The 27,492-nt window shown below is 39.8% G+C and overlaps 1 protein-coding gene across 2 annotated transcripts in view; it reads right to left on the bottom strand.

Moving 5' to 3' along the window:
- Positions 1–27,492, bottom strand: part of LOC131223807 (uncharacterized) — a 77,132-nt gene that overhangs the window by 23,946 nt on the left and 25,694 nt on the right. For both annotated transcript variants that reach the window (XM_058219316.1, XM_058219317.1), the window contains exon 6: positions 16,800–16,881. In XM_058219316.1, the coding sequence (XP_058075299.1) occupies positions 16,800–16,881 (82 nt within the window). The remainder of the gene's footprint in view (positions 1–16,799; positions 16,882–27,492) is intronic.

Genomic DNA, 27,492 nt, shown 5'->3' with positions numbered 1-27,492 from the left:
GATGTGGAGTCGATTAACCATTTATTTATCCACTGCTCTTTTACTAGAGGGGTTTGGTGATTTTCCCTGAAGCTTTTGAAATATCGTGGGTGACATGGGGTCTACTGAAGGTCTTTTTCTAGAGTGGCATGAGGGTAGGGTGGGGTGGGGAAAAGGGGGAGGGTGATTTGAAGGTTAGCTCTTCTAACAAGAATTTGGGCTCCATGGGGGGGAGAGGAATAATTAGTGCTTCTGAAATAGGAGTGAGTCAGTGGTGAAGGTCTTTGGAAGGGCTAAGTTTGATGTATTGGGCTAGGCTTCTTGTATAAAGTCTCTTGACGAGGTTGCTTTTCTTGCTTTGGTTTAGCCATTATGGTTGTATTTTACCTTTGAGTTCCTCTTTGGCTTTTTCTTCTAATAAATTTCATTGTCTTCCCAAAAAATAAATTAGTTTGTATCGACAATAACATCGCTGACACAAGGGAACTTCCTGAATACATCTGTATTTCGTACCAGGGTGGTGTGAATGTGATACAAATAATATTGCTCCAGGATGGAAATGAGGGAATGTCTATAATACCTAGATATAGTCAAATACAATTTGAGGGATTTTGTAGGTTCATTGATTAGGGCTCAAATGAATAATTAATGAGGCCACAGGTTGGTAGTTTAGTTGGTTGATAGAAGGTGAGTACCTATGCTAGCCATGCCCGAGTTGAGATGTTGCTCCATTGCCAATAGTATTGACTTGGGTAGTCAGATTCAATTGTGAGATTTATAAATACGAAAGTTAAGGACCGGAAATCGTATGCCTTCATCAACTCCTGGAAAAAAAAAAAAAAAGGACCTAGTGGTGTTTAGAAATGAGATGTTTATGAATTAGCTATAGTAAGAAGATTCTTATACTCATTCGTGTCATAAGAATGGCTTCAGTGGCTTTAAGGTGGTTGGTTCTCCCGTCGGGGGTTTTGAGGGCTATCTATGACTCTCTAGTTGGTGATCTAATATCCCTTTCCTGCTTGTTGCCTTTGGAGAAGACCACTCCTACTTTGATTTTCTTGAACAGTGTCAATCCACAATCAATGTTTTGCAAATTCCTCGTGGGGGGATGAATCAATATAATTTTGAATTAGAGCTCTGGATCTTTCTTCGACCTTGGTAGTAATAATATCTCAGGGTTTGCAGTGATAACTTGGGAAATCTATTATATGATCATTGACTAAAATTGTTGACGAGGACATCATATCACGTACACCTTTGCGTACGTATCAGAGGAGGCGGGCCGCACTGATTTCTCTGTGGCTAGGTGAGTTTCTATGTTCATGTTGAAGACCCCATGTGCATGTGTGAGCATCAGGAAGATCCCACACTGGGAAGATGCACATGGGTTGCTTTAGGGAGCGATTTAGACCGTTGGATTTGAGGGACGTGACAATCGGGCCATTGACCGTGCACCATTCTCATCATCATAGGACATAATTATATTTTAGGATTTAGTATTTGATTGATTTATGCTTTGGACACCTTATGAGTGATTTTATTTAATTTTTCATTAGACTAGGTTATTTTGGTCAAAGTCATTAAAACAGGGTTTAATTTGTAATTTTGAAAAGTTTTGAGAGATACAAATAAAAATAAAAGGAAAGTTCCTTTGTTTCTTCTTCTTAATGTGATGTGAAGACTTGTTCCATGCGATTTGGAATGAAGATTGATGCGATGCTTATCTTCAATCACGGGAGTGCGAGGCTTCAGTTATCTATCTTTGAGTTTTCTCTTCTTCGTGCAAGGTACTTTATTGAAACCTCCTTAGTTCTTCATCCAAAACCTCTTCCCACACCTTTCTTTCTTCTTCTTCATCATTTTCCTCTCAAACCCTATCTTCCTTTGTCCAAAACCATAACCCTAAACCTAAAAATCCCAAATTTTCCAATTTTCCAAACCCTAGATCTTCAAACTCTTCAATTAAACCCAAATTCCTAAATTCCCTACATCTAAAACCCTAATTCCCATCTCCTAATACCTAAACCCTTTAACCCATTACCCAATTTACCCAATTAAACCCTAATTCCAAGTTTTCCCCAATTCCCCTAAACCCTAGACTCACCCACATCCAAATCTAGTAAACCCTAGGTAATATTAGGCCTCCCTCCTTAAAATAGGCCTAACCCTATGCTATGTAGATGTTTCTACATCCATTAGGTCCTAGTTTCTCATGCTTAATGGTCTTATAGGATGATGCTTGGCAACCTAGGCTTAAACTATGCCTGATTTCCTTTTTGAATCGTGATATTTGTGATGATGGTAGCAAGATTTATAATTTTCATTAATTAATTTATATTTGCTGATTGATCTCTCACATTATTCGAATTCATGCATTGGTCCTACATCAAATTTGGTATCAGAGACCATAGGTTTAGCATATGATCTTTGTGTTGCACTTAGGTTAGAGTCGCATCTAGGGTTAGTAGAGCATACATTGCATATAAAATAATATTGCTTATTTTTGTTCATAGGTTGGAGTATCCTATTGACGAATTTTCACCTAGCGTTTTCCACTTATACCATTGCTGAATTTTTAGCATAGTAATCTCAGGTTGTCACCTTTCTGAATTTTCAGTTTGTAATTTTCCTATTACACTCTTGTTGAATTTTCAGTTTGGTACTCTTAGATTATTGCCTTGCTGAATTTTCAACATAATATTTGAGGGCAACGGCTTGCTGAATTTTCAGATTAGTGTTATCTAGTATGTCCAATTTGATCTCTAGGTTGGTTGTGTCCTTGTCATAACATTACCCTACGATCTGGGTTTTCCTCTAAGAGTTACCCTGTGTACGCCCACTTGTTCTAGATGTGGTCTTGGTATACATCCCACAATGAATCTAGAGCATATTGTTGAGGCCCTTAACGCAATCAATTACCATCTAACAACCATTGCAGCGCACAATAAAACCACCGCTACTCAATTGACCGCGACCAATGCGCGTGTTAATCAACTTGAGGCCTCCCTACAGGCAAACCCCGACACCGGGAAAGATTTCAATCTCAAGTTGGAGAAGATAGGCGAGGGTCTGGTCGTGGCCAAGGTGTTGGCAGTGGTCGAGTACAAGTGCAACCACAACGTGAGGAACATCATGACCGTCATGATCCAGACGCGCAAGTCATGAAGGGCGTAAAATTTGAAGCCCCCGGTTTTGATGGTCACTTGGACCTCAAAGCATTCCTTGATTGGGTGGCAGCATAGACCACTATTTTGAGTAGTATAATATGTTTAATGCTCGTCAAGTGAGATTTGCCAGGAAGCAGCTGGTGGGTCAGGCCAAACTTTTTTGGATCAACATAGAGCGTAAGATTGAAAGGAGAGGAGAAACCCCAGTTGCGCATTGGGCTGAGAAGAAAGATGTCCTTAAAGAAAAGTATCTCCCTCTCTCTTAACGCCAGAGGCTCCTAAACCAGTGGCGGGCCTTGCGCCAAGGATTCATGACTGTGTCAAACTACATCGCCAAGTTTAAGGAATACAAGATGCGATGTGATGTTGAGGACCTAATGATTACATTATCCAAATTTAGGATGGGCCTCCCAATCGAGATCCAACGAGAACTTTATTCTCGTGATGTTGGCACATTGGAGCATGTGTACCAAGTGGTGCAAGACATCAAATATTATCTCAAAGGACCAGTTGGTAGGCACTATGACTCTCGGGATCCAAGTGTTAAGACTTATCCTCAAGGGACTAAGTCTAACATGGGGAGTCAATCTAAGCCCCAAGTTGGTTCCCAGTCCAACCCTAGAGATGTCAAAGGAAAAGGAATAGCCAGTGCTAGCTCTAGGGGAGATGAGCAAGCGCGATGCTTCAATTGCCATGGATTTGGTCACTTCGCGCATCAGTGTCCCTTGAAAGAGAGGAACAAGGCCCTAGTTATTGGTGAAGGTGAGGAAGAATGAGATGAACTGGGCGATTTTAAAGAAGTCTATCAGCCTAATATCACTGGTGCTAGTGATGAAGAAGTAGAGGAAGAAGAAACCACACCACTTACAGTAGTTAAGTGCACCTTGACCAATATTAAGGAGAATGATAACTAGCGTTGGACTACGATTTTCTACACTAATGCAAAATGTGGGGAGAAGAATTGCAAGGTGATCATTGATAAAGGTGGTTGTACAAACGTGGTCTCCACTAGCGCATTATCCCATTTGGGTTTGAAACCCGAACCACACCCTCAGCCCTATAGAGTTTCATGGGTTAACGCATCTTCCGTGCCTGTTACCCAGCGATGTCTTATGCCTATTCATTTTGGATCTTATTAAGATTCGTTGTGGTGTGATGTTTTACCTACGGATGTTGGACACATCGTTTTGAGGCATCCTTGGTTATTTGACCGCAATGTGATGATATATGGCCGCTCGAATGTGTGTTCATTCATGCATCAGGGCAAGAAGATCACTCCAGTTCCTCTCCCACTAAAAAGCAATGCGAAGAAGAAAGCTTGGGGGAAGTCGGGTAATCTAAGGCATACGAGGAGATCCCAACCTAAGTCTCTCCATGTTATCAGTGCCAAGGAGTTCAGGAGAGAAGCTAAGGTGGCTTTGATGGTGTACGCCTTAGTGGCTAGAGAAGTTACACCTGATGTTAGGGTAGAGGGACCCCCTGAGGGGAACCCAATTTTGGATGAGTTTCATGACGTATTCCCAGAGGAGTTATCAGATGAGCTTCCACCCATGAGGGACATTCAGCATGCCATTTATCTTGCCCCTGGAGCGACTCCACCAAACATTCCTCATTATCAAATGAACCCAACGGAGCATGCAGAGTTGAAGAAGCAGATAGATAAGCTCCTTAGGAAGGGTTTCATTCAACAAAGTTTAAGTCCGTGTGTTGTTCAGCGGTTCTTACGCCTAAGAAAGACGGCACGTGACGCATGTGTGGACAGTAGAGCCATAAATAAAATCACGATCAATTACCGGTTTCTCATACCGTGTCTTGATGATATGTTAGACATGATAGTGGGTGCCATCATCTTTTCAAAGATTGACCTCGAGCGGGTATCACCAAATACGTGTACGCCTAGGAGATGAGTGGAAGACAGCCTTCAAGACGTATGATGAGCTATAAAAGTAGCTAGTCATGCCATTTGGCTTTACTAACACCCCAAGCACATTTATGAGAGTGATGACCCATGTGTTGAGACCCTTTTATGGGTAAGTTCTTATGGTGTATTTTAATGACATTCTTATCTATAGCACATTAAAGAAACAACATCTCCACCATCTAAGGCAAGTTTGTGGGGTCCTCAGAACTGAAAAGCTTTATGTCAACCTTAAGAAGTGCACATTCATGTCAAAGAGCATTATCTTCTTAGGGTTCATCGTATCATCTGAGGGCATGAGAGCAGACCCCGAGAAGGTTAAGGCTATAGTTGAGTGGCTTGAACCGCGCAATATTCACGAATGCAAAGCTTTCACGGCTTGCAACTTTTTATAGGCAGTTCATCAGAGGGTTTAGTTCCATCATGGCTCCTATCATGGATTGCATAAAGTAATGGGAGTTTGTATGGACTAAAGTTGCCTCTAAAGCATTTAAGGAGAGTAAGGGCAAGATGAGCGAAGCTCCCATCATGCACCTTCCAGACTTTTCTAAAGTCTTTGAAGTTGTGTGTGATGCATATGGGGTAGGTATAGGTGGAGCACTTAGTCAAGAAAGGCACCCCGTTGCTTATTTTAATGAGAAGTTGAATGAGGCAAAGTAATGGTATTCCATATATGACAAAGAATTCTATGCGGTCGTCCAATCCTTGCACCATTGGCAACATTATTTATTACCGAAAGAATGTCTTGTTCTCTGACCACGAGGCCTTACATTACCCCAGTTCCCAAAAGACACTTAACCCTAAGCATGCTAAATGGGTCCAATTTCTTTAGGAATATTCATTCATTCTTAAACATAAAGCTCTGATCGAGAACAAACCTATTGATGCCTTAGTCGTCATGTGGCGCTACTCCAAAGTATTGAGTGTGGAAGTGGCTGTGTTTGATTGGCTGAGAGAAGGGTATCCTACATGCCCAAACTTTGGTGAGATGTACGTGTCACTACGAAATAATCAATCGAGCGATAGTCATGGGTTTGTCATCATCAATGAGTTCCTATTTAAAGGTGACAGACTCTGCATTCCCCGTACTTCCCTCCGTGATTTCCTAGTTTGGGAACTTCATGCAGGAGATTAGCCGATCATTTGGGGAGGGACAAGACCATTGCCCTTGTAAAGGATAGGTTTTATTGGCCAAGTATCAAGCGAGATGTAGCCAAGATAGTTGGGCAGTGCAGGACTTGTCAATTGGCAAAGCAGATAAAGCAAAATACAGGATTGTATACACCTTTACCAGTGCCACATACTCCGTGGTAGGACATTTGATGTAGGACAATGGAAATGAATATGCCGTGCAAATGCGACTGCAAAATCATATGGCCTATGTGAAACGGACATGGGTATGAGTTCTATAGGCATTCTAGGCTTGTACCCAAATATTATATAAAATGAACTCATTCCTATGGACCAATTGCTGGAATTGTTATATGCAAACTCGGTTATGGGCAAAACTGCATCCCAAGTCTTAATATGGTCTCCCACCAAACACCATAACAGATTCCCTAAGCTTCGATTGATAACCTCCGTCTAACCATCAGTCTGAGGATGGTATGCCGAAGAGAATTGTAACTTAGTCCCCATCATGTGCCATAAAGTTTTCCAAAAATAATTCATAAACCACACATCTTGATCTGACACAATGGTCTTCGGCAAACCATGTAGACGAACTATCTTCCCAAAGAATATCTTCGCCACGTTAGTGGCATCAAACATTTTAGAACATGAGAAAAAGTGAGCCATTTTCGAAAAACTGTCCACAACTGCAAAAATGGAATCGTGCTTTTTAATCTTCTTGGGGAGCCCAAGCACGAAATCCATGCTAATATCAACCCATAGGATGTAGGGGACTGACAAAGGTGTATATAAACCGGTGTTCTGCTTCCTCTACTTTTCCAACTTACAAGTCCTATATTGCCCTATAATGTTAGCCACGTCTCGCTTAAGACTTGGCCAATAAAAGCGCCCCTCTACAAGGGCAATAGTCTTGTCACGCCTAAAATGACCAACTATCCCTCCAGCATGAAGCTCCCAAATAAGAAAGTCACGGAGGGATGTAAGGGGTATATACAATCTATCACCTCTAAACAAAAACTCACTGACCAGGACAAACTCACTAATACCCCGAGACTGACCATCTAACAACGATACGTACACATCTCCAAAATCTGGGCAACTAGGATAATCTTCCTTTAAATGCTCAAACCCAGTGACTTCGACACTCATAGAGTGGAGCAACACAACACTACGACTCAATGCATCGGCAGCTTTTTTCTCAACCTCGGCCTTGTGCTTCAACACAAAAGTGTACTATTGGAGAAATTGGACCCAGTTGGAATGCCTCAGGTTCAACTTCTTTTGCGAGTTGAGATAGCACAAAGCCTCATAGTCAGAAAATAAGACGAACTCATGCGGTAATAGATAATGTCGCCAATGGCGCAAGGACTGCACTACACATAGATAAAATACTTTTGTTTTGCTTTATTTAGTTTTCGCTAAAGAAAGTGACAATGTGCCCTTCCTAACTAAGCATTCTACTTATATGTACAGACGCATCACAAGTGACCTCAAAAGCCTTGGAAAAATCTAGAAGTCGCATGTCAGAAGCTTCAATCATCTTGATCTTAATCTCCTTGAACACCCTGAGGCTGCTTTGGTCCATTGGAACTCCCCTTTTTTAATGCAATCGGTAATGGTAGCCATGATGGAACTAAACCCTCTAATGAATCGTCTGTAACAGGTGGCTAAGCCATGGAAGCTACGCACCTCATGAATATTACGTGGCTCAAACCAACTGACCATGGCCTTGACTTTCTTGGGATCCGCAGACACTACTAGACAAAAACGAACACTTCTTGAGGTTGGCATATAACCTCTCTGCCCTAAGGATCCCACACACTTGCCTCAGATGGTGGAGGTGTTGTTCCTTAGTCATGCTATAAATAAGGATGTCATCAAAGTACTGAACTAGGAACTTCCTCATGAAGGGTCTCAACACCTGGGTCATCACCCACATAAATGTACCTGGGGCATTGGTCAACCCCAAAGGCATGACTAGCCACTCGTACAACCCATCCCTCATCTTGAAGGTTGTTTTCCACTCATCTATGCGAATACAGATCTGGTGATACCTACTCTTGAGGTCTATTTTGGAGAAAATTGTGGCATTGGCCATCATGTCCAACATATCGTCAAGACACAGTACTTAACGATAATCTTGTTGATGGCCCTGCTATCCACACACACACCACGTGCCATCCTTCTTGGGCGTCAGAAGGGCGAGCACGGCATATGGACTCATGCTCTCCTGAATGAACCCTTTCCTAAGAAGCTCATCAACTTGCTTCTTGAGTTCCGCATGCTTCATAGGGTTCATTCTATAATGAGGAAGGTTTGGGAGAGTCGACCCGGGGACAAGATCAATGGCATGCAGGAGGTCCCTCATAAGTGGAAGTTCATCCGGGAGGTCGTCAGGAAAAACATCACTGAACTCATCCATCACCGAAAACACCTCACTAGGCAACTCTACACCAACATGGGAGGTAGCCTCTCTAGTCACGAGGCCATACACCTCTGAATCTTCCATAGTCTCTGTTTCAAATTCTTTGCATTAATAATATGAAGAGACTTAGGTTTAGGCATTCTCGAAGTTCCAGGATCACCCTCCTTGGTGATCTCCTTCTTTCCCGGTATGCTCTTGGGTGGAAGAGGACTTATCTAATTTTCTTACCCTCAAACATGAATGTACAAATATTCGAGTGATCGAATATTGTAACGCCCAAGTCAAATAACCAAGGCCTACCTAAGATGATGTGGCCGACATCCATGGGAACCACATTGCACCACAGCAAATCCTTATACGACCCAAAATGGATGGGGATACAACATCGCTGTGAGACCAGAATGAAGGACTTAACCCACGACACTCTGTAGGCCTAAGGGTGAGACTCGGCTTTCAAGCCCAGTCAACTCACGATGCTAGTAAAGACCACGTTCACACAACTGCCACTGTCCACGATCACTTTACAATTCTTTTCTCCACACTTGGTATAAGTGTAAAAGATTGTGTTCCTGCACCAATCATCATTTTCTTTAGCTTAGGCAAAGGCACATCCGGCTACTGCGAGAGTGTGGGTCTTCTGATCATCAGACTCCTCATCACTAGCACCAATATTAGGCTCATGTTCTTCTACGTCGCAATTGTCCTCGTCATCCTCATCTGCCTCATCTATCATAAGAGCTTTACCTCTTTATTTGTTTGGGCATTCTTGTGCGAGGTGACCATAACCATTGCAACGGAAACACTGCATGTGCTCACTTCCCTTCGAACTAGTGCTAACTAGACCCTTACCTTTAACATCTCTGTTATAGGTGGGATCACCAATTGGGGCTTTGGTCTGGCTCCCAAGGTTAGGTTTGGCTCCTTGAGGAGCAACCTTGCCACTGGAATTGTGCGGCAGTGGTCTTATTGTGCGGCTCAATGGCCGTCAAACGGTGGCTAATCTTTTCGAGAACCTGGACAATCTAATCCGGGTTCATGGTGGGGAATAGACCAAAACTACGACCTGTTCGCATTTGCATATACTAAACTACCCTAATGAGAGACAACCTTGCTGAATGTGTACTATATGATGAATGCGGTGGAAAAAGATCAAATTTGAAGGCGATCAATGTGATGTTATATGATGCACATGTTATATGGATAATGACCCTTAGTACCTTAAACTCTATAGACAATCCTAAAATGATTCTAATAAGGCTGAAACTGAAAATTCAGCAAGTACCTTTAACTCTATGGACAACCCTAAAATGATTCTAATAAGGCTAAAACTGAAAATTCAGCAACTAGGTGTCTTAAAGTCACTAAATATGAAAATACCAACAATATAGGACTTTGAAAATACCCAAGCAGAAAATTCAGCAAGCTATATGTGACCTATATGCTCTACTATGGGTATAAAAATTTTGTTGAACACCTACCCTACGATAGACCTAGGCTTTGATACCAAATTTGATGTGGGATGATGGAAACTACCCTATGATGCAAGATGAGAGATCAATTTACACATTAATTTCAGCAATCAACATGTAAAATTAAACATAACCACATAATAGATTCGAAAATTTATATTTATAACACAAAAGTCCTAGGTTAGCACATACACGGTGCATGAAAATATAAAATAATTCAATAGTGGCCTACTGTAAGTATGGACTCCCACTCTAGCGTGGGTAGTGCAACAACCACATGGATAGACAAAGATGGAAGCAAAATTCTGGTTTGGGGAAAGCTTCACAAAAATTCAGATTTTCATTTGGGTTTTGCATTCATAGATGGAGATTTAGGAATGGGGTTTTTAGGATTCAAAAGATCTACGGATTAGGGTGTGTTGGAGGAAAATCAAAGAGGGAAAACCCCAAATGGGGGCCCACATGTGTCTAGGGAAAGGATAAGAAAGAGAGGGAGGATTGAGTGGAGTTTTACTGGGTTTAGAATGTTGTAATGGAAGGGGAAAGAGGAAGACAAGAGAAGAAGAATAATACCTTTTGAAAAAGAGAAAGAGGAACGATGTACCTTGGGGAATCCACCACCGAACAAGCTTCTACCCTTCCATAATTCAATTGGAACGGAGGGTTTCTCACAAACCCTAAAACACAAGGAAGAAAATTCCTTCACACAAGAGAGCTTCTCTCTTTTTCTTTTTTCTTCTCAATAACACCACTAGGTTAGACCTCTAACCCCCTATGCTTTTATAATTAAAAATTCGTAATAATTACAACTATGTCGCTCACTTAAGTGAAATGATCCATCATCCAAAATAAGAAAACTAAAACATTTATTATTAATCTCAACTATCAAATAAATCTTAAAAATAACAAAAAACATAAAGAAAGTAAGATCATAGTCCAAGGGGCCCAGATCTTCCAGATCAGGAAGATCTGGTGGCCCGATGGCTTGATTGACAAGATTCGACGGTCGGATCGACACGAAATAAAAATCCTATGACTAAAATGGTCTCCTAAGTAGCCCGCATGCATCGTCTTAAAGTGGGGTCTTCCTAATGCACATTCAATGCATGTGGGGTTTTCAAAATGGTTTAGCAAGCCCCATCTGGAATTCGTCTCCCATCCAAAAAGAAAGTTGCGCTGATATGGGTAGTCATTTCCATCTCTGGTATACCCAAGTAGGTCCTCTGATGTCCCCATTAACATTAGTATGGATTTCGTGTTGGGTTTACATAAGACTATCAAGACACGTGATTTCATATTTGTGGTTGTGGACCGTTTTTCCAAAATGGCCAATTTCATTCCTTGCTCGAAAATGTCAAATGCATCTAATGTGGCTAAACTTTTCTTTAGAGAGGTAGTGCATTTACATGGTCTACCTAAGACCATAGTGTCTGATCGTGATGTATGCTTTATGAGCTATTTTTAGAAGAAATTATGGCACATGATGGGGACAAGGCTACAAATTTCATCTGCCAATCATCATCAAACAACAGTCAGACCGAAGTCGTCAATAAGAGTCTTGAAATTTTGCTTAGATGCCTTGTGGGTGATCACGTCAGAACTTGGGATATTTTTTTACCTACAGCCAAGTTAGCATATATTAGTTCCATTAATAAGTCCTTAGGCATGAGTCCATTTGAGGTTGTGCATGGCTACAAACCTAGGAAACCTGTAGATCCCATACCTATGTCTGTCCCATAGGTCGTTTGAGTCGGCACATGAGTTTGCGTGTCACATACATGAGTTGCATAGTGAGATCAAGAAGTAGATTAACTTAAGTAATGAAAAATATAAAGCATTTCTGATTCTCATAGAAAATTTCAAGATTTCTATGTATGAGATTATGTCATAATTTGTATGAGGCCTGAACGGTTCCCACATGGGGCTATTAAAAAATTGCAAGCACATGGTGCAAGACCATACAAAATACTACAGAAACTAGGTAGTAATGCGCATGTAGTAAACCTTCCACCTATCATGGGAATAAGCTCTACTTTTAATATGGAAGATCTAGTACGATACAAGGGCCATGCTACTTCACATTCTGATCCATTTTCAGACCCTCCCGCAGACCATGATCCACTCCCTAACTTATGGCCCCTACCTGACCAATCATCCCAACCTTTACTACCCTTACCCTTCTTGCCTACTCAAAGTGAACAAGTCGAAGATATACTGGATGCGCAAGCAGTTTCCACTCGTCATGGGGGATTTCAGAAATTCCTTGTCAAGTGGAAGCAAAGGCCAATTTCAAATAACACCTGGATTACAAAGGCAAAGCTGCAGACTTTGGATCCCGACACCCTAGAGAGTTACAGGAGTTTTAGTCCGCCAGAAGCAAACTCTTCTCAGCCGAGGGGAGTTGATGAGGACATCACATCACATACAACTTTGCATAAGAAATCAGAGGGGGCGGACCACACCGATTTCTGTAGCTAGGCGAGTATCCATGTTCATGTTGAAGACCTCATGTGCATGTGCGAGCATCTAGAAGACCTCACACTAGGAATATGCACATGGGTTGCTTTAGGGAACGATTTGGACTGTTGGGTTTGAGGGACGTGATGATTAGGCCATTGGATCGCATGGATTACATGATCGGGCCATTGATCGCGAACCATTCTCATCATCATAGGACATAATTATATTTTAGGATTTAGTTTATGATTAATTTATGCTTTGGACACCTTACGAGTGATTTTATTTTATTTTTCATTAGACTCGGATAACTTTGGTCAAAGTCATTAAAACAGGGTTTAATTTGTAATTTGGAGAAATCTTGAAACTATATGGGGGGGATTTTCACTCTAAAGAAAAGAAAAAAAAAAAAGAAGCAAAGTTCATTTGTTTCTTCTTCATGCAATGTGAAGACTTGTTCCATGCGATTTGGAACGAAGATCGGTGTGATGCTTATCTTCAATCATAGGAATGCGAGGCTTCCAGTTATCCATCTTTGAGTTTTCACTTCTTCGTGCAAGGTACTTTGTTGAAATCTCCTTAGTTCTCCATTCAAAACCTCTTCCCACACCTTTCTTCTTCTTCATCATTCTCCTCTAAAACCCTATATTCCTTTGTCCAAAACCCTAACCCTAAACCTAAAAATCCCAATTTTTCAAATTTCCCCAAATTACCAAACCGTAGATCTTCAAACCCTTTAATAAAACCTAAATCCCTAAATTCCCTACATCCAAAACCCTAATTCCCATCTCCTAATACCTAAACCCTTTAACCCCTTTACCCAAATTATCCAATTAAACCCTAATTCCAAGTTTTCCCCAATTTCCCTAAACCCTAGCCTCAACCACACCCAAATCTAGTAAACCCTAGGTAGTATTAGGCCTCCCTCCTTAAAATAGGCTTAACCCTATGCTATGTGGATGTTTCTACATCCATTAAATCTTAGTTTCTCATGTTTAATGGTCTTGTAGGATAATGCTTGGTAACCTAGGCTTAAACTATGTATCATTTCCTTTTTGAATCGCGATATTTGTGATGATGGTAGCAAGATTTATAATTTTCATTAATTAATTTAAATTTGTTGATTGAACTCTCACATTATTCGAATTCATGCATTGGTCCTACATCATATGTCATTTTCTTGCCTTTTACGACTATTGTCATTAGTTGAGGTATTATCTTATCTAAGCTCTTTAATCGGGTGTTCTTTCACCTAATTTCAATTCTCCATCCATCTTCAAGTCGATTTGATTCCTGCTTTCGACTCCCAAAGATCTCCCTTTCGATGAGGCATTCTCAACCTATTACGACGATATACAAGAGGAATGGATAAAAACTGGTGATTGTTATGGAAGGGAAGATCTGTTTGTGAAATTGTTCGAGAAAGAGTCATCTCATTTCCTTATTTTCTTCATTCCTCCCATCAGAGCCTGTCAATTCGCTTGCAAGGAAGGCAAGGAAGGCCCAACCACTGCTCATCCAGTTGATGGAGTTGATCGAGCTCATCAGTTTTAAGAACAAAAAAATGAAAAGCATCTTAAAGCATTAGAGCGACCAAAGCCAATAAACTGTTGCGAGTCTCCTCTGACGTAATCACAAAAAAAAAAAGAAGAGAAAAGCATTTTGAGCGAGCACGTTACCAAAAGGTAGAAATGGTAATTTCACCCGGGAAGAATGTAGGTCTTTCTTGTCTACAATCAAAGCGAAAATCCCATAGTTGTATAGTGGGGCTTGAATCCCATGAACAAGCCTGTCTAAAATCTTGTCCGTAGGGCTGGATGGCTTTGTTTGCCCCAACTTAGCATTTCATGTTCTATGACTGGATAGAATGGCAAGGCAAAGCCCGTCCCTGCTCATCTACTTTTATCCAAATTTGGATGTTGCACCTAAATAAGAAAAATAGGGCTATAAGTAGGCCATTTTCTATTGCTCTAAGGGCTGCTCGCATAGTGGAACTCCATTCCTCTCACGACTAGAAGCTTCTCACTCTGTGGTACAAGTTATCAATATGCTACTGTCTCGCACTCTTGGTGTTGTATCTGCACATGAGGCTCTCTACAGTCAGCCACCCAATAATTGAGAATTTTTGGGTAGGTGATTCTCAATGTCGATCCACTATTCGTTTGCTCATTGTAGAAAATTTTCATGGATTTTTATGGCCGTCAGCCAAAAGTGTGAAGCTAGGGAAAGGTTTGAATTTTGTATAGAGCTAATGCAGTGCATAGAATATGGAATCTTTTTTAGTGTGCAAGGCAACTCCAATGTTATCTAGCCCTCTTATGAGAAACTTGGAGGATACAAATTAAATACTTGTATGAGAAAATTCACTGATTTTGTATCTTCCCGAATGAGTTCACTATATCCCTTTCATGGGTGGTATGTTCACCTGGACCAATAACCAGCAAAGATTGGTGAAGTGTAATCTCAACCGGTTTTTTTGTTGCAAGTCAAATTGGACATATTTATGTGGTGCATAGAATATGGAATCTTCTGTGGTGTGTGAGGCAACTCCAATGTCATCAATTCCTCTTATGAGAAACTTGGAGGATGCAAATTAAATACTAGTATGAGAAGCTTCACCAATTTTTGTATCTTCCTGAATGTGTTCATTATATCACCTTCATGTGTGGTGTGTTCTCCTGGACCAACAATCGGCAAAGATTGGTGACGTGTAATCTCAACCAGTTTCTGTTGTTGGTCAAATCGGACATATTTCCAAGAAGTGTCACAGACTATTTGTCTGTGATAACACTTTGACTCGAGATAGCCAGCCCCTTTCTGGTTCAAGAAGTGATGGTTGGAGTTATGAGGAGTTCAAACAGTCGAAATCGTCATGGTGGCCTGAGTTTCACATCGAGGGATGGGCAGGTTTTCTTCCAGGCAAGAAACTGTATTTCTCATGACGAAATTGAAAGAGCGGAGTAAAGATAATTATGAAGCATGTCAGGATCTGTAGATTTCAAGGGAAAAGAAAGAAATAATAGTTATCCAATGATAATTTCCATGAGAACTATAGAAGCATGAATTACAATTTTAGAGTCTTGTTTGGGTAGCAAGTGTAAACCTCATATTCCTCTCACAGCAGTCACCTGGTTTCTTGGGCCAAGAATTCAAATTCTGGAAAAGTGTAATGTTGTTGTGTGGAATCCACCGTTTTCTTTGCTATCCAAACAACACAAATTGTCATATCAAAGGAAGATCCTTTTCCTTTTCCATTGTTTGGCATGTAATCCCAGGTATCCAAACATGGCTTTGGGAAAGGAATTTTAAGAAAAGAAATCTCAAGTAGGATCACCGCCAATGACATGATCAAAGAGTCCAATCCATAAGCAATGCACTCGAGGGGAAATTGAGGTTCTCAAGCTAGCTTATATGGAAATCATGAGAAGTGTCTCCATGGAGATAGAGTCCAAGACCAGTAGCCACATTGCTAAACGGGACATGAACACTGTTGAGAAAGTGTGATCTCTGTTGAGATTTACAGACAGACGATGTTGTCAAAATCATTATTGTATCACAAATCAAGCCCTAATATGATTTGCAATATCCCTTTTGACAACATTGCATGTAGCCTTTGATTCAATGGAATGGTAAACAAAGTTAAAATAAGCAGCCTATTACCATCTTCTCTTTGCAACCCCTACAACAATATCCAAACCTAAACATCCACAATTGAAACTAAAGCCTAAATGTTTTTGTCATGAGAAACTTCTCCAAGAAATGCTGTTTCGATAATACAATAGGATCCACTACAACAGTTTCCCTCACCACATCCCTTTTCTTTGATATTTTTTCAAACCTTGCTAAAAGCCTAAAACAACCCTGTATATATGAAAGTACAACTGGCTCAATGTTTCATAGAAAGATGGCCGGATTCCCAAACAAATAAAGAAAATTAAAGTTGTTTTCCAAAGAAATGTAAATTGTAAGACTATACTTTCTCTTTTCTTGCCAATGGTAGTGCTAATATCAACTATAATCATCAAATCTCCAAACGATTCTTATGCAGAGGAACAAGTACTAGAATGAGTAGATTTCCTTATGCCCACATTTACTAGAAATGTTCTCATATGATTGTTAGAAGATAACAGAAATTACCACTCAAACTACACTTGTATAATCATGCAAACTATCTTTTTGTTATAACTTATCTCGATGATAAGGCTGTAACCTTCTACTAAACAAAGTATGATAGCAATTCTAGTAAAACTAACCATGTATATCTAACAAGCACGTGTTTCGGCCAATGTTCCGGATTCCAGAAGTTCTTATGTATGTCTTGATGAATCTCGACATCTGCTCAGCACAACAAACACAGTAATTTCAACATCTGAATATAATGCCAATGGGTTCACCTCAACCTAGTGAATCAGAATTATAACTTAAAAGTGAAGGAACAGATCAACATTTATATTGATAATAGGAAAATGACACAAACAAACATGTTAATAAATTCAAAAAGTTTCAAGTGCAGTCAATGCACATCCTAGTAGTTTGTTTGAAATAGTTTGATGCTTTCTGGATCATAACACTAGCAAATAGTATTTGCTTCAAATTGCATAATATACAATTAAAAAAAAACAATGTGTTTGAAGTCACTGACAACTCCATACATGATTCCCAACACTTCCAAACATCACCAGATTGCACACTGCAATTAGGCGAAGGCATTTCCAACCTTCAATTGTGTTCCCACATCACTGGAGGAGAAGTACAATTAGTATTATGTCAACAGAGCTTAGTTTGTATTTGTAGTGTTGTTGCTGCTCCCTTAGTATAAATTGCTTGTACACAAGATGAATACGTGTCTGCCACAGAACCATTGTGTAGAGCCTTGTGTTAGTTTTCTTAAAAGGGTATTTTGCATACAGGGAACTTACCCTGTAAAAATTTGGGTAGGTTGCTTTTAATTTAACTGGAAGTTTATGAACTTTTTGAGTTCACAGGCCTTAGCAGCAAATCTTTTGCATCCTGCCCATACTTTCACTGGACAACTCAAACATTATGAAATGAATATTTTCATACAAAGAATAATGTGGTTAAATTCAAATTTTCATAGAGACATCTTGAAAGTATTGTATACACGGTTGAAGAAAGTCTGAAGTTTTACACCTTAGTGACCAAACTTGAGGGTGTCAGTTCAGGTCAGGTCTAAAAGTCCATACCTAATATGTAATCGTACTTGCTTGAGGTAAAGCTCATTGATCCATCAGGTAACAGGTTGGTCCATGTCAGGCCAGGCCATGGTAATAATGCAAAATAGTTGTGTTTGTGTGAGTGGATATGGATCCAGCAATCTCAGTAGACCAGAAAAAACGCTAGAAAATGGAGTCGTCGCCACCAAGTCTGGGCAACATCTGCTCAAGGCCAGTTAGAAACCCAAAATTCTTACCAACTGACACCAAAAGGTCCAGGCACAATAGATTGTTCAAGAGCCCTGGTGACGGGGAAGGAAGGTATTAGTCACCCTTCTCCAACTGCAAAATTGCAGTCTCTACTCTCTCAGAAGTGAAATTCTGCCAAAATGAATCTCCACATGGTTTTTCAAGGATCTAAGAAAAAGAAGGAGAGTTATAGAAAATGGCAACAGAGGGGAAAGAAAGCTTATTAGCATGTGGAATTGTCCTTGAATGTCTCCTATTTTGATCAACTTGAGCTACGGCAGAGGTGCTTGCTTGTTTCTTTTTTGAACTTGAATTTGCAAAAAGGAAAGGGAAAACCAAGAGATCAAGGAGATTCCCTTACTAGAGATTAGAAACAGGTTACTGGTGATGTATCTCAAAGCCCAAAGGCTGGGGCATACTCCTAGCCTTCTCAGATCTGAAAGTCTCTTAAGTCTCTAGATCTGAAACCAAGTACTTAGATTTCTTCAATTTTCTTCGCTGATTGTGCTGAATTCATATCGTTGTTGTTAAATCCTCCTTATTGTTGCGGTTAGTCATTGAATGTGCTGAATTCTTCTCATTGTTGTTGAATCCTCCTTATTGTTGCCGGTATTTTAGCCAAGAGGTTTGGTATCAGAGGGGGTGTTGAATTCTTGTTGTTGCTGTTGAATTCTCCTTATTGTTGCAGTAGCTTTAGCCAAGAGGTGTTGAGTGGCTGTGAGGAATGATCTCTTAGGCTTAAAGCTTAGGAATTCAGGGAGGTAAGACCTCTCTTTCTGAGATAGAAGGCGAAATTTGTAGAGATCTAAGATGTCTGAGTGGTAACTTTAAGGAATACAGGTGGCCTTCTAAAGGGCAAGAAATTCATAGATGATGGACAAGTGGCATCAAGAGGGAACTTGATTAGGAGGTTGAATGTAATCTCTTTTTTTTTTCTGAAGGGTAAGTGGTTGAATGATAATTTGTAGCAGTGTTCGAAATATCGGTATCGCGCAATGTATCGCAACCTTGGGATATAGTTACATATCGGTTATCGCACAGGAAATATTGTTTGTATCGCGTAATTTATAGCACTTTTTGGGAAACATTGGGAAACATTAGGAAAATGGTTGAATTTTTCAATGAAACTTCAGGGATTATTAAAAAAGATCTTAAAAAACACTTTTAAATTATAAAATCTCAAAAAATAAGTGCACATAATAGGTTTCCTTTGTATAGGACCCTAAGCTACGCGCTATTTGATTAAAATAAGGCAACTATATTCAAATATTATGCATAACATTTATAAATGTATCAAGACATGTATGAAAACACAACCAATGCATTCAAAAGCAAAAGATATCGTAGAATTTAAAAAACATGCCTATCAATTATATGACTGGCTATGGCCTAGACCCCCATAAGGTTATGCGGTGGCTCGAAATCATTGTCTCCATCTCGACAAGGCTGGGGAAGAATACTGCTCCGCCACAAATCAACAATACTATGCCCAAGTCATAATAGAATAATATCAATTAAGATACTCCCTGACATAGCGTTGGTATTCATCCTCTTCGAACTGAACTAATAAGCCCATCTGTGGGTATTGTGTAATAGTCACAGTCTACAGCTGATATGGATCTGGGATGGGCATAGATGGAGCTATTGGGTATCCATACTTCCCTCCATATCCATATTGATGCCCATATACCTGACCATATGCAGAAGTGAAGTCTTGACTGTAGTAAAATGATGATGATCCGTAATTGCTGGAGTCACTCCCTGCATATCCATTAGCTCCATATCCATACCCATATTGTGGCACAGAACTCGAGCTACTCTCATGTGTCTGTGATCCATATCCATGTTGTGGCCTGTAACTCGAGCTCCCCTCCCTCATCCGTGAACCAAAACTAGAGTCACATCGCTTCCCACGAAAGCTTGTGTCCCTCATGCATTTTGCCAGTAGCTCCTCCCCAAAATCAGAAAGCTTTTTTGTCTGTTTTTTCTTTTGAAACCTATAACGCTTATATGCCTAATTGTAGATAAGATGAGGTTGCGGTCCTCTTAGACGAGAACTGTGGTCAAGGTCCTGTGTGGCATGATCAAAATCCTCATCCTCAGTGAAAGGGCTAAGAGACCTCTAAGACTAACTCACACCCTTGTCGACACCATCCCCGTCACCATCATCACCATCATCGCTACTGTCGTCAGAGTCACATCACCCCCATCACTGTTATCAAACTTATCACCATCACCAGATCCACCTGCTGCATCACACTCTGTCTCGGTGTTGGACAATGTCTCCCCACCATGTATCCGGCATGATAATGACTGTCGTGGATTGCCCATCGAACTCCACGTTAATGGGTCGAATGCCTCATCAAGAGATTTTTGCTGCTTCACATGCGCATCAACATCGATCCCTTGTCTTACCCCATCCTCAATGCAACATGCAGCTCAGGTCACCCATCTAAAGTATCCAAGTCATCCGACTTAACCCACTGGTAAATTGGGTCCCCATCCTCGTCCTGAATCAATGAAGGCAGTCCAACCGCCAGCAGGTCTAGTGGATCCTCTTGTGCTTTTCTTCTTCCTTCGAATCAGAGCAACCTCTTGTAGCTTCATATTGTAGTGGCAACACATTAGCTTCTGAAGCTGTTCATACCCTAGTCTATTGCGCTTATTTATGTGGAAGAGGGAGACAGTGCTCTAATTTCTTTCATAGGGTGAGGATGAGACTGTCTGTGCAAGCACACGAACAGCCAGCCGCTGTAAAACCTCGTAGTCAGTCCTGTACATGGTCCACCATTCACCATGGATTTTAAAGTTATTTCATTACTTTTAAATTTTGTAAAATAATACGAAAACTAACTTTAAACGTAGCTCATTTGAAGTGATTACCTTAGGGCCTGTTTGGATATGCATTTTCGGTTGTATTGTATCGTATTAGATGGTATGATGTGACGTTTACTGTGTTTGGATTAGAGTGAATAGGAGTTGAATCCCATGCGCGCGAATACAGCCGAGAGCCAAAATTTCCAAAAGGCAGTATGATGCAGGACATGGAAAATTAAATATGATATGCAAGATTTCAGGCATAAATCCTACCAATTCAAAAACAATCACACAAATTCCACGTCCCACATGAAAATCCAAACATTCAATTAAAAAGGGGAATCTATGTGGGTCCAAGCAGACACAGGCTAGGACTGGACCAATAAAAATTATAAACCAAACGATGTCAAAGGGAAATAAAATCAACTACTCATGCATAAAAATCAGTCCCTAATCCAAGGGATTTCCTAATTTCAATTCAAGGAACCCTAAGGTGATAAAAATGGGCAAATCAATTAGGGATCATGTAATCTAAGATTAGGATTCATGAAAAACGGCTATGAGAGGATAAAAGAGGATAAAAACCTGAGCCAAAAGATGATCCCGCGTGTGGACAGCAACAATGGCCCAGACGGACGTGCGTGTGATCCCGGCAGCACGTGTGTGGGGCCCACTATTTAGAAAAAGGCCACCTTGGCCCTGGTTGGCCAGGGATGGACTCCAAAACCCCCAAATCTCAGCTCGATCCGATGTACGGTTTGTGTGTGGTGCTCCGCCGAAGTTTCAGCTCGCCTGAGGGCCGAAATCTGAAAACCTGCTGTAATGAAGAAATCTGATGCAACAAAAGGACAAATTTAAAATACGGATGGTGGGAGAAGATGGAAAAAAAGATGATGGAAGATGGGGGTGAATTAGGATTGATGTGGCTTCACACCACGGTAGTTAGCCCATCGAAAAGGGAGGGTTTTGCACCCACTTTTGAATTCTTCCACAACTCACGAAGAGAGCAAAAAAATAAAGCAGAAATTTTTTATTAACTTCAATGAATCAAAAGAACTTCATGGGGTGCGTATTTATAAGGAAAATCCTATACCCCAAAACTCGCACCATGTGCGCAACCTATTACTTGGCGATGAAGTAAACTAAAATAAAAACCAAACAGAAAAACCTAAAGCGTTCACAATGTTCTAAATAATAACAATAAGCAAAACCTAAAATATGAAATCAATCCGACGAGTGGGCCACAATCATGAGATCCCATGATGGGCTTTTCTTAACTATCGGGCCCACTTTTCTAAACCAAAACTTATCTTCTAGCTAGGAGGCCCTCCATGGACGTCGTCATCGAGCCAGATCAATGGTGGGGTCCTCCTGCGTACATACATGCGTAGGGGTGGTGGTGTGCGGGCGTGCATGTGCACGATGTCCTCATCACGGTAGAGTATTGTCATGATGTTCACAATCCGTCAGTACTGCATTCTTCATTGCGTTGTATTCGGCAACGGACGAGTTTTTCAAAACTCCAGAGGCTATTCTCCAACGGGAGAAGGAGATATCTCTACACCATCATCCCCTTCGTTTAACATCGATCTTCTGCATGTCGTTTTGCTGTTGAAAATCTTCTCTTCCACACGCAGGTTACTCCGTTCAGTGGGCAGGATTCTCTGCTTGCGACGTTGCGACTTACCAATCGGGCAATCGCAAACCTGATCGTGGTTTCACACGGAAATCCTACAGGTATGAATCTCCCTCTTCCAAACAAGGGTGATACTAGGAGCGAAAAACCAGTGCAGGTTAGCGAAAGACTAGTACTGGGAACTTTCAATATCATTTGCAATATACGTCTGTAAATTTATTTATTTTTTAAATTTGTTTTTTGTTGTTTTGTTTTCTGGAGCCGTCAATATCATCTACTTGTTTTCTCTAATTTTTTTCAAATTAAAATGCATGTTTTGGTATTTTGTTTTTGTTATTTTGTTTTTTGGGGCGTGGATGACGTCAGGATTACACATGGGGTCCACATATCACAGGTGGGTTGCTACCCAAACGTGGGTTGACCATCCATACTGGTAGAGTTGAAATTTGTATGATTATACAGTACCCAGTTTTAATACCTCTTATGCAAACATTAATCTGTATAAGGTATTGTATACTATGCCAACCAATACCTCCAATCCAAACATTGATTAGTATCTGCTTGATTTGGATGTATTCTGAAAACCGTCCAATGTATACATGAACAGTACCCAAATACAATACAATACAATACTATACACAAATCCAAACAGGCCCTTAGTTAATGCTACAAGCAAAATTACATGGAAAAATTCCAAAGCAATTTGTGATAGGATAGGTTGAAGACGAGATACTCAACAAACATGCCAACCTAGTAGGTACGTGCGAGACCCAAGTATTTGACAAGCGTGTATCTATAATTGTCTCCTGGTTGAAATAAGCAATTATAAAGGATTCAACTTTTGCTTTTCTATTGTAGATTGTTTAGTGCATACTAGTGTTTTAAATAGCGGTATCATGATGCATAGTGCTCAACCCTCTATAGCGTGTAGCGAAAATACGTAGCGTGTAGCATAAGCTACACAATACTTCCATTTTTTAATTTTAAAATAGGACAGGTATAATAAATAGTGGGAAAAAAAAAAGGAAATATATATATATATGCTTAAATGATGATTCATTTTATCAATTATAAGCACGTTCAAACAATTTATTAGTTATCATTTATCAAAAGCCAATCCACATATATAAGCCAAATCAAATAATTATCACATCAACAACTATCTACGCAAACCACTTTAATTAATAATGTCTAATTGAAATCACAAGTCACAATTATGAAAAGAAACAAAAATTCCATAGGTTAAAAGTATCAAGTACAATACAAGTGTCACATTCCTCAACATTAAATGCAAAGAAAACATGAAAAATGTAATAAAAAATATAGTAAAAAAATACATTGTAACTTACACTACGTACGCTACGCGCTACGTAGATATAGTGTATGCTACAACCCCTATAGCGTACGCTACAACCCCTATAGTGTACGCTACAGGGATTTACGCTATTTAGGACACTACATAGCACTACAGCCACGCTACACTACATAGCATACGCTACGGGCGCTATTTGAAATACTGGTGCATACATGAGAACATCTTTCAAAAAACAAAACAAAAAAACAAAACAAAACAAAAAAAAAAAATTGCATACATGACAAGTGAAAGGCTACTCGTTATTGTTGTCACTAATGCATTGTTGTAAAGACTCCAAAATCTTTAGTTCAAATAAGTTTTAAGTTAAAAATCCAAAATTGATTCGCTCATTAATGATATTATTTATTAGATTTCGAAAGGGGCAAATTCAATGGGTGTTTTTTTCAAATGGCATTGCAGCGGGGATTTGATTCTTTGGAAGCCACAAGTTTATAGCAGCCAAATCTTTAGGTATGCATCCTAGGTCCTTGTGGTATTAAAGGTGGAGTTTTTTTTTTTTTAAAGCAGTATACGCTCCTTGTGGCAAGTTTTGCAAATTGTTATCAAGTAAATGAGAATTCAATACCCGTCTTGCTAGAATAAATGAAGTAAACACACCATACAAGAATATTCAAACAGGAGATGACTAAGTGTAATTGAAATCATTAAAAAAAATTAAAAATTAAAAATAAAAATAAAAACTCAAGGAAGAACTTCAAAGAACTAAAAAATTGTAATGCATCTACCTCCTAGAAGGTAAGACTTAAGAGTAGACCCTAAGACATCCTAGAATCCAGTTAAATCTTCAACCATGATTTTACAACTCTAAGATCAATTCAAAATCAATCCATTTCCAAAATTCAATACTAAGTAGCAGCAATTGAATCAACAAAGATTTTGCCATAACGTGATGGCCTAAAGTTAGCATGTGTACAAACAGTCAACGACCTTCAGAAGAGGATGGTCCTCCCTAACATATGTGTTATGTGTATGCAGAGTGAGGAATCGGTCGTCCACCTTTTTATTAATTATTCTTTCATTAAAGTGTGGGAGAGGTTCTTTGCATCCTTTAGGGAAAAAAAGGGAAGGTGGTTTGGAGGCTTGCATTCCTAGCAGGTTTATGGGCCTTACAGGGAGAAAGAAATAATCCATGCTTTCGAAATCGGAGTGCCTCAATGTCAGAAATGTTTAGAAGGGCCTAGTTGGATGTTATAGGGTAGGCCTCGTGCATTGAGTCATTCGATGATTGCAGTCTTTCCCATTTCCATTGGGTCTCGCTGGTGTAATTTGCCAATTTTGTCAGCTTTAATAAAAATCATTATCTTAAAAAAAATGCAAACCCTAGTTATATACCAGACTCATACATATGTCATCGAGGTCATCTCATTTGTGATCAATACCTAAATAATCATTGCATTCCATGAATTCAATCAAAAACTCAAGAAAGTCACTAACTGATTTCAACACGAATATAAGAGCCGAAGTAATTTTCAAAAAAAAAAAAAAAAGCGCAATTGTTTCCAGTTTGTTTCCTTCAAAGTTTGGAAAAAGAATAGGAATATGAGTCATGGTGTGCCGTAACGGTGGCAACCGTTACATGTTACAAGGTCGTAACAACTGTAACAGCCATTATGGAAAAAAATTGACCCGTAATTGCCATCAACGGCACGTTACATCCCTTATAAAGGCCATAATAGCCCCGTAATGATCTATCACGGGACAGACACAGGTTTTTCATTCTTTTTAATCAACACTATGGGGCAGATACAGGTTTTTCGGGTGTTTTTCAATAAATAAAAAAATAAAAAAGTGAAACCATAACGTCCGTAACGGGGCCGTAATAGCCGTTATGCCCCATACCGTAAAGGTAACGATGGTGGCCATTACGGCCACCATTACCGTTATGGAACACCTTGAATATGACACATGAGTGGCACAACCTCCTACCATCTGTGTGTGGAAATATATGTAATTTGTGTGTGTATGCTTGTATGTACCCCAGCAGAGCACTGTAACTTTTCCTTCATACTAATATGTGTGTGTGTGTGTGTGTGCTTGTATGTACCCCAGCAGAGCACTATAACTTTTCCTTCATACTAATATATATGTGTGTGTGTTAGTCTTTTGACTAAGCACAACACAACTAGTTGTTGCGCTACCCGTTCCTCTCCCTCTTCTCTTCCCCTCTCCTTTCTTCTCTACATTTCTTCTCTATTAAATTTCTACTTGGTATTAGATCATCGATTCGGGATCTGCCCGCAACCTGCGATAGTGGGCCCCACTGCTGACATCATCCGGATGGCGTCAACAGTGTATGGTCAGCCCGTCTTTGTGGAGCAAAAGTTGTTAGATTTATTAGATCTGGATATTAGAGGAAGAGTTTTATGCGTAGATTGGAGTGGTTTTTTGTAGTGTTTCTGCAGGAAATGAAGAAAAAATCAGAAGTTCGCATTTCTTTCTTAATTGATATAGTGTTTTTCTGAAAGGTTTTTAAGCAGTTCTTCTCCAAGGGGTAGGTGTGATTGATCAAGAGCGATCATCAGGGAAAAGATTCATGAAGTTTCATCGAGGTTTGAGGGTACTACGACATCTTTTGCAAGAGATGGGTGCCATAAGTCTCTTATTTCGCAGGTTTTGTTACTGGTTTTTTTCTTTGTTCTTCATGATTTGATGTTGTGGGGCTGCAAAATACCTTGTAAAATCATTTTGAAGGTTGATATCAATGTTGATACTCTTGTCACGGTGCTTAGAAGGCTCGGAAGCACACAAGGTGTTTGATGAAATGCTTCACCCAACTTTGCATGGGGGTTCTTTACAAATGGTGGATCTTTCCTTTACAATTTATCTTCCATTCCTTTCTTAAGCATATTTATGGTGTGAGTGTCCCTCCACCCTGTTGTTTGTTGTGAGCAATGTTCGAAGTATCGGTATCGCTACAAGTTTCATTGGCCGGGGATATGGAAACAATATCAATATAATCGATAATATTGCCGATAACCGGAAATGTGGGGAAACATGGGGAAACGGTGGAATTTTTCAATGAAACTTCAGGAGATGCTAAAATACACATTTGCATATTTACGAATAAAAAATTTGCAAAAAGAATGCAGAGATAATAAGTTTCCATTTAATGTATACCTAAAAGCATGTGTTGTGGTAAGAAATCAATCCAACCATCTAACCTTCCATCCAAAGATCCATCGATATTTCAGAATATTGATAACACACGATATTTCATCAAGAAATCGTCGACAACTAGAAAGAAAACGAAAGATTGTGGTCTCGACGTCGCCCATGTTGTGATAATGATAATATTACGATATTATCATTGACAAATTGAACAATGTATACAACCATGTGCCCATAAAAAAATTTAAAAGGGAAAATTTTATAATAAACAAATTTTTAGTGATATCGATACATTGGCGATAATATCGAAATATCGCTGATATACTGGCAATACAAGCAACACCTGAAATTTGCACAGTAAAAAATATTGGCGATATCAATGCATTGGCAATATAAGCGACACCTGAAATTTACACAGTAAAAAATTTTGGCAATACATTGGCAATACATCGCCCATACCTAGAATTTCTGATACTACCAGTATTATCGGTATCGCTACCAGTGTTGTCGGTATTGCTGAGCTGGAAATAGAGATAATATCAGGGATATTTCAATAATATCATAGATACTTTGAACAATGGTTGTGA

Source organism: Magnolia sinica, chromosome 13, assembly GCF_029962835.1.
Source record: "Magnolia sinica isolate HGM2019 chromosome 13, MsV1, whole genome shotgun sequence".
Classification (NCBI taxonomy): domain Eukaryota; kingdom Viridiplantae; phylum Streptophyta; class Magnoliopsida; order Magnoliales; family Magnoliaceae; genus Magnolia; species Magnolia sinica.
The sequence above is the reverse complement of the archived record's forward strand: the minus strand, read 5'-3'. Positions and strand labels throughout refer to the sequence as shown.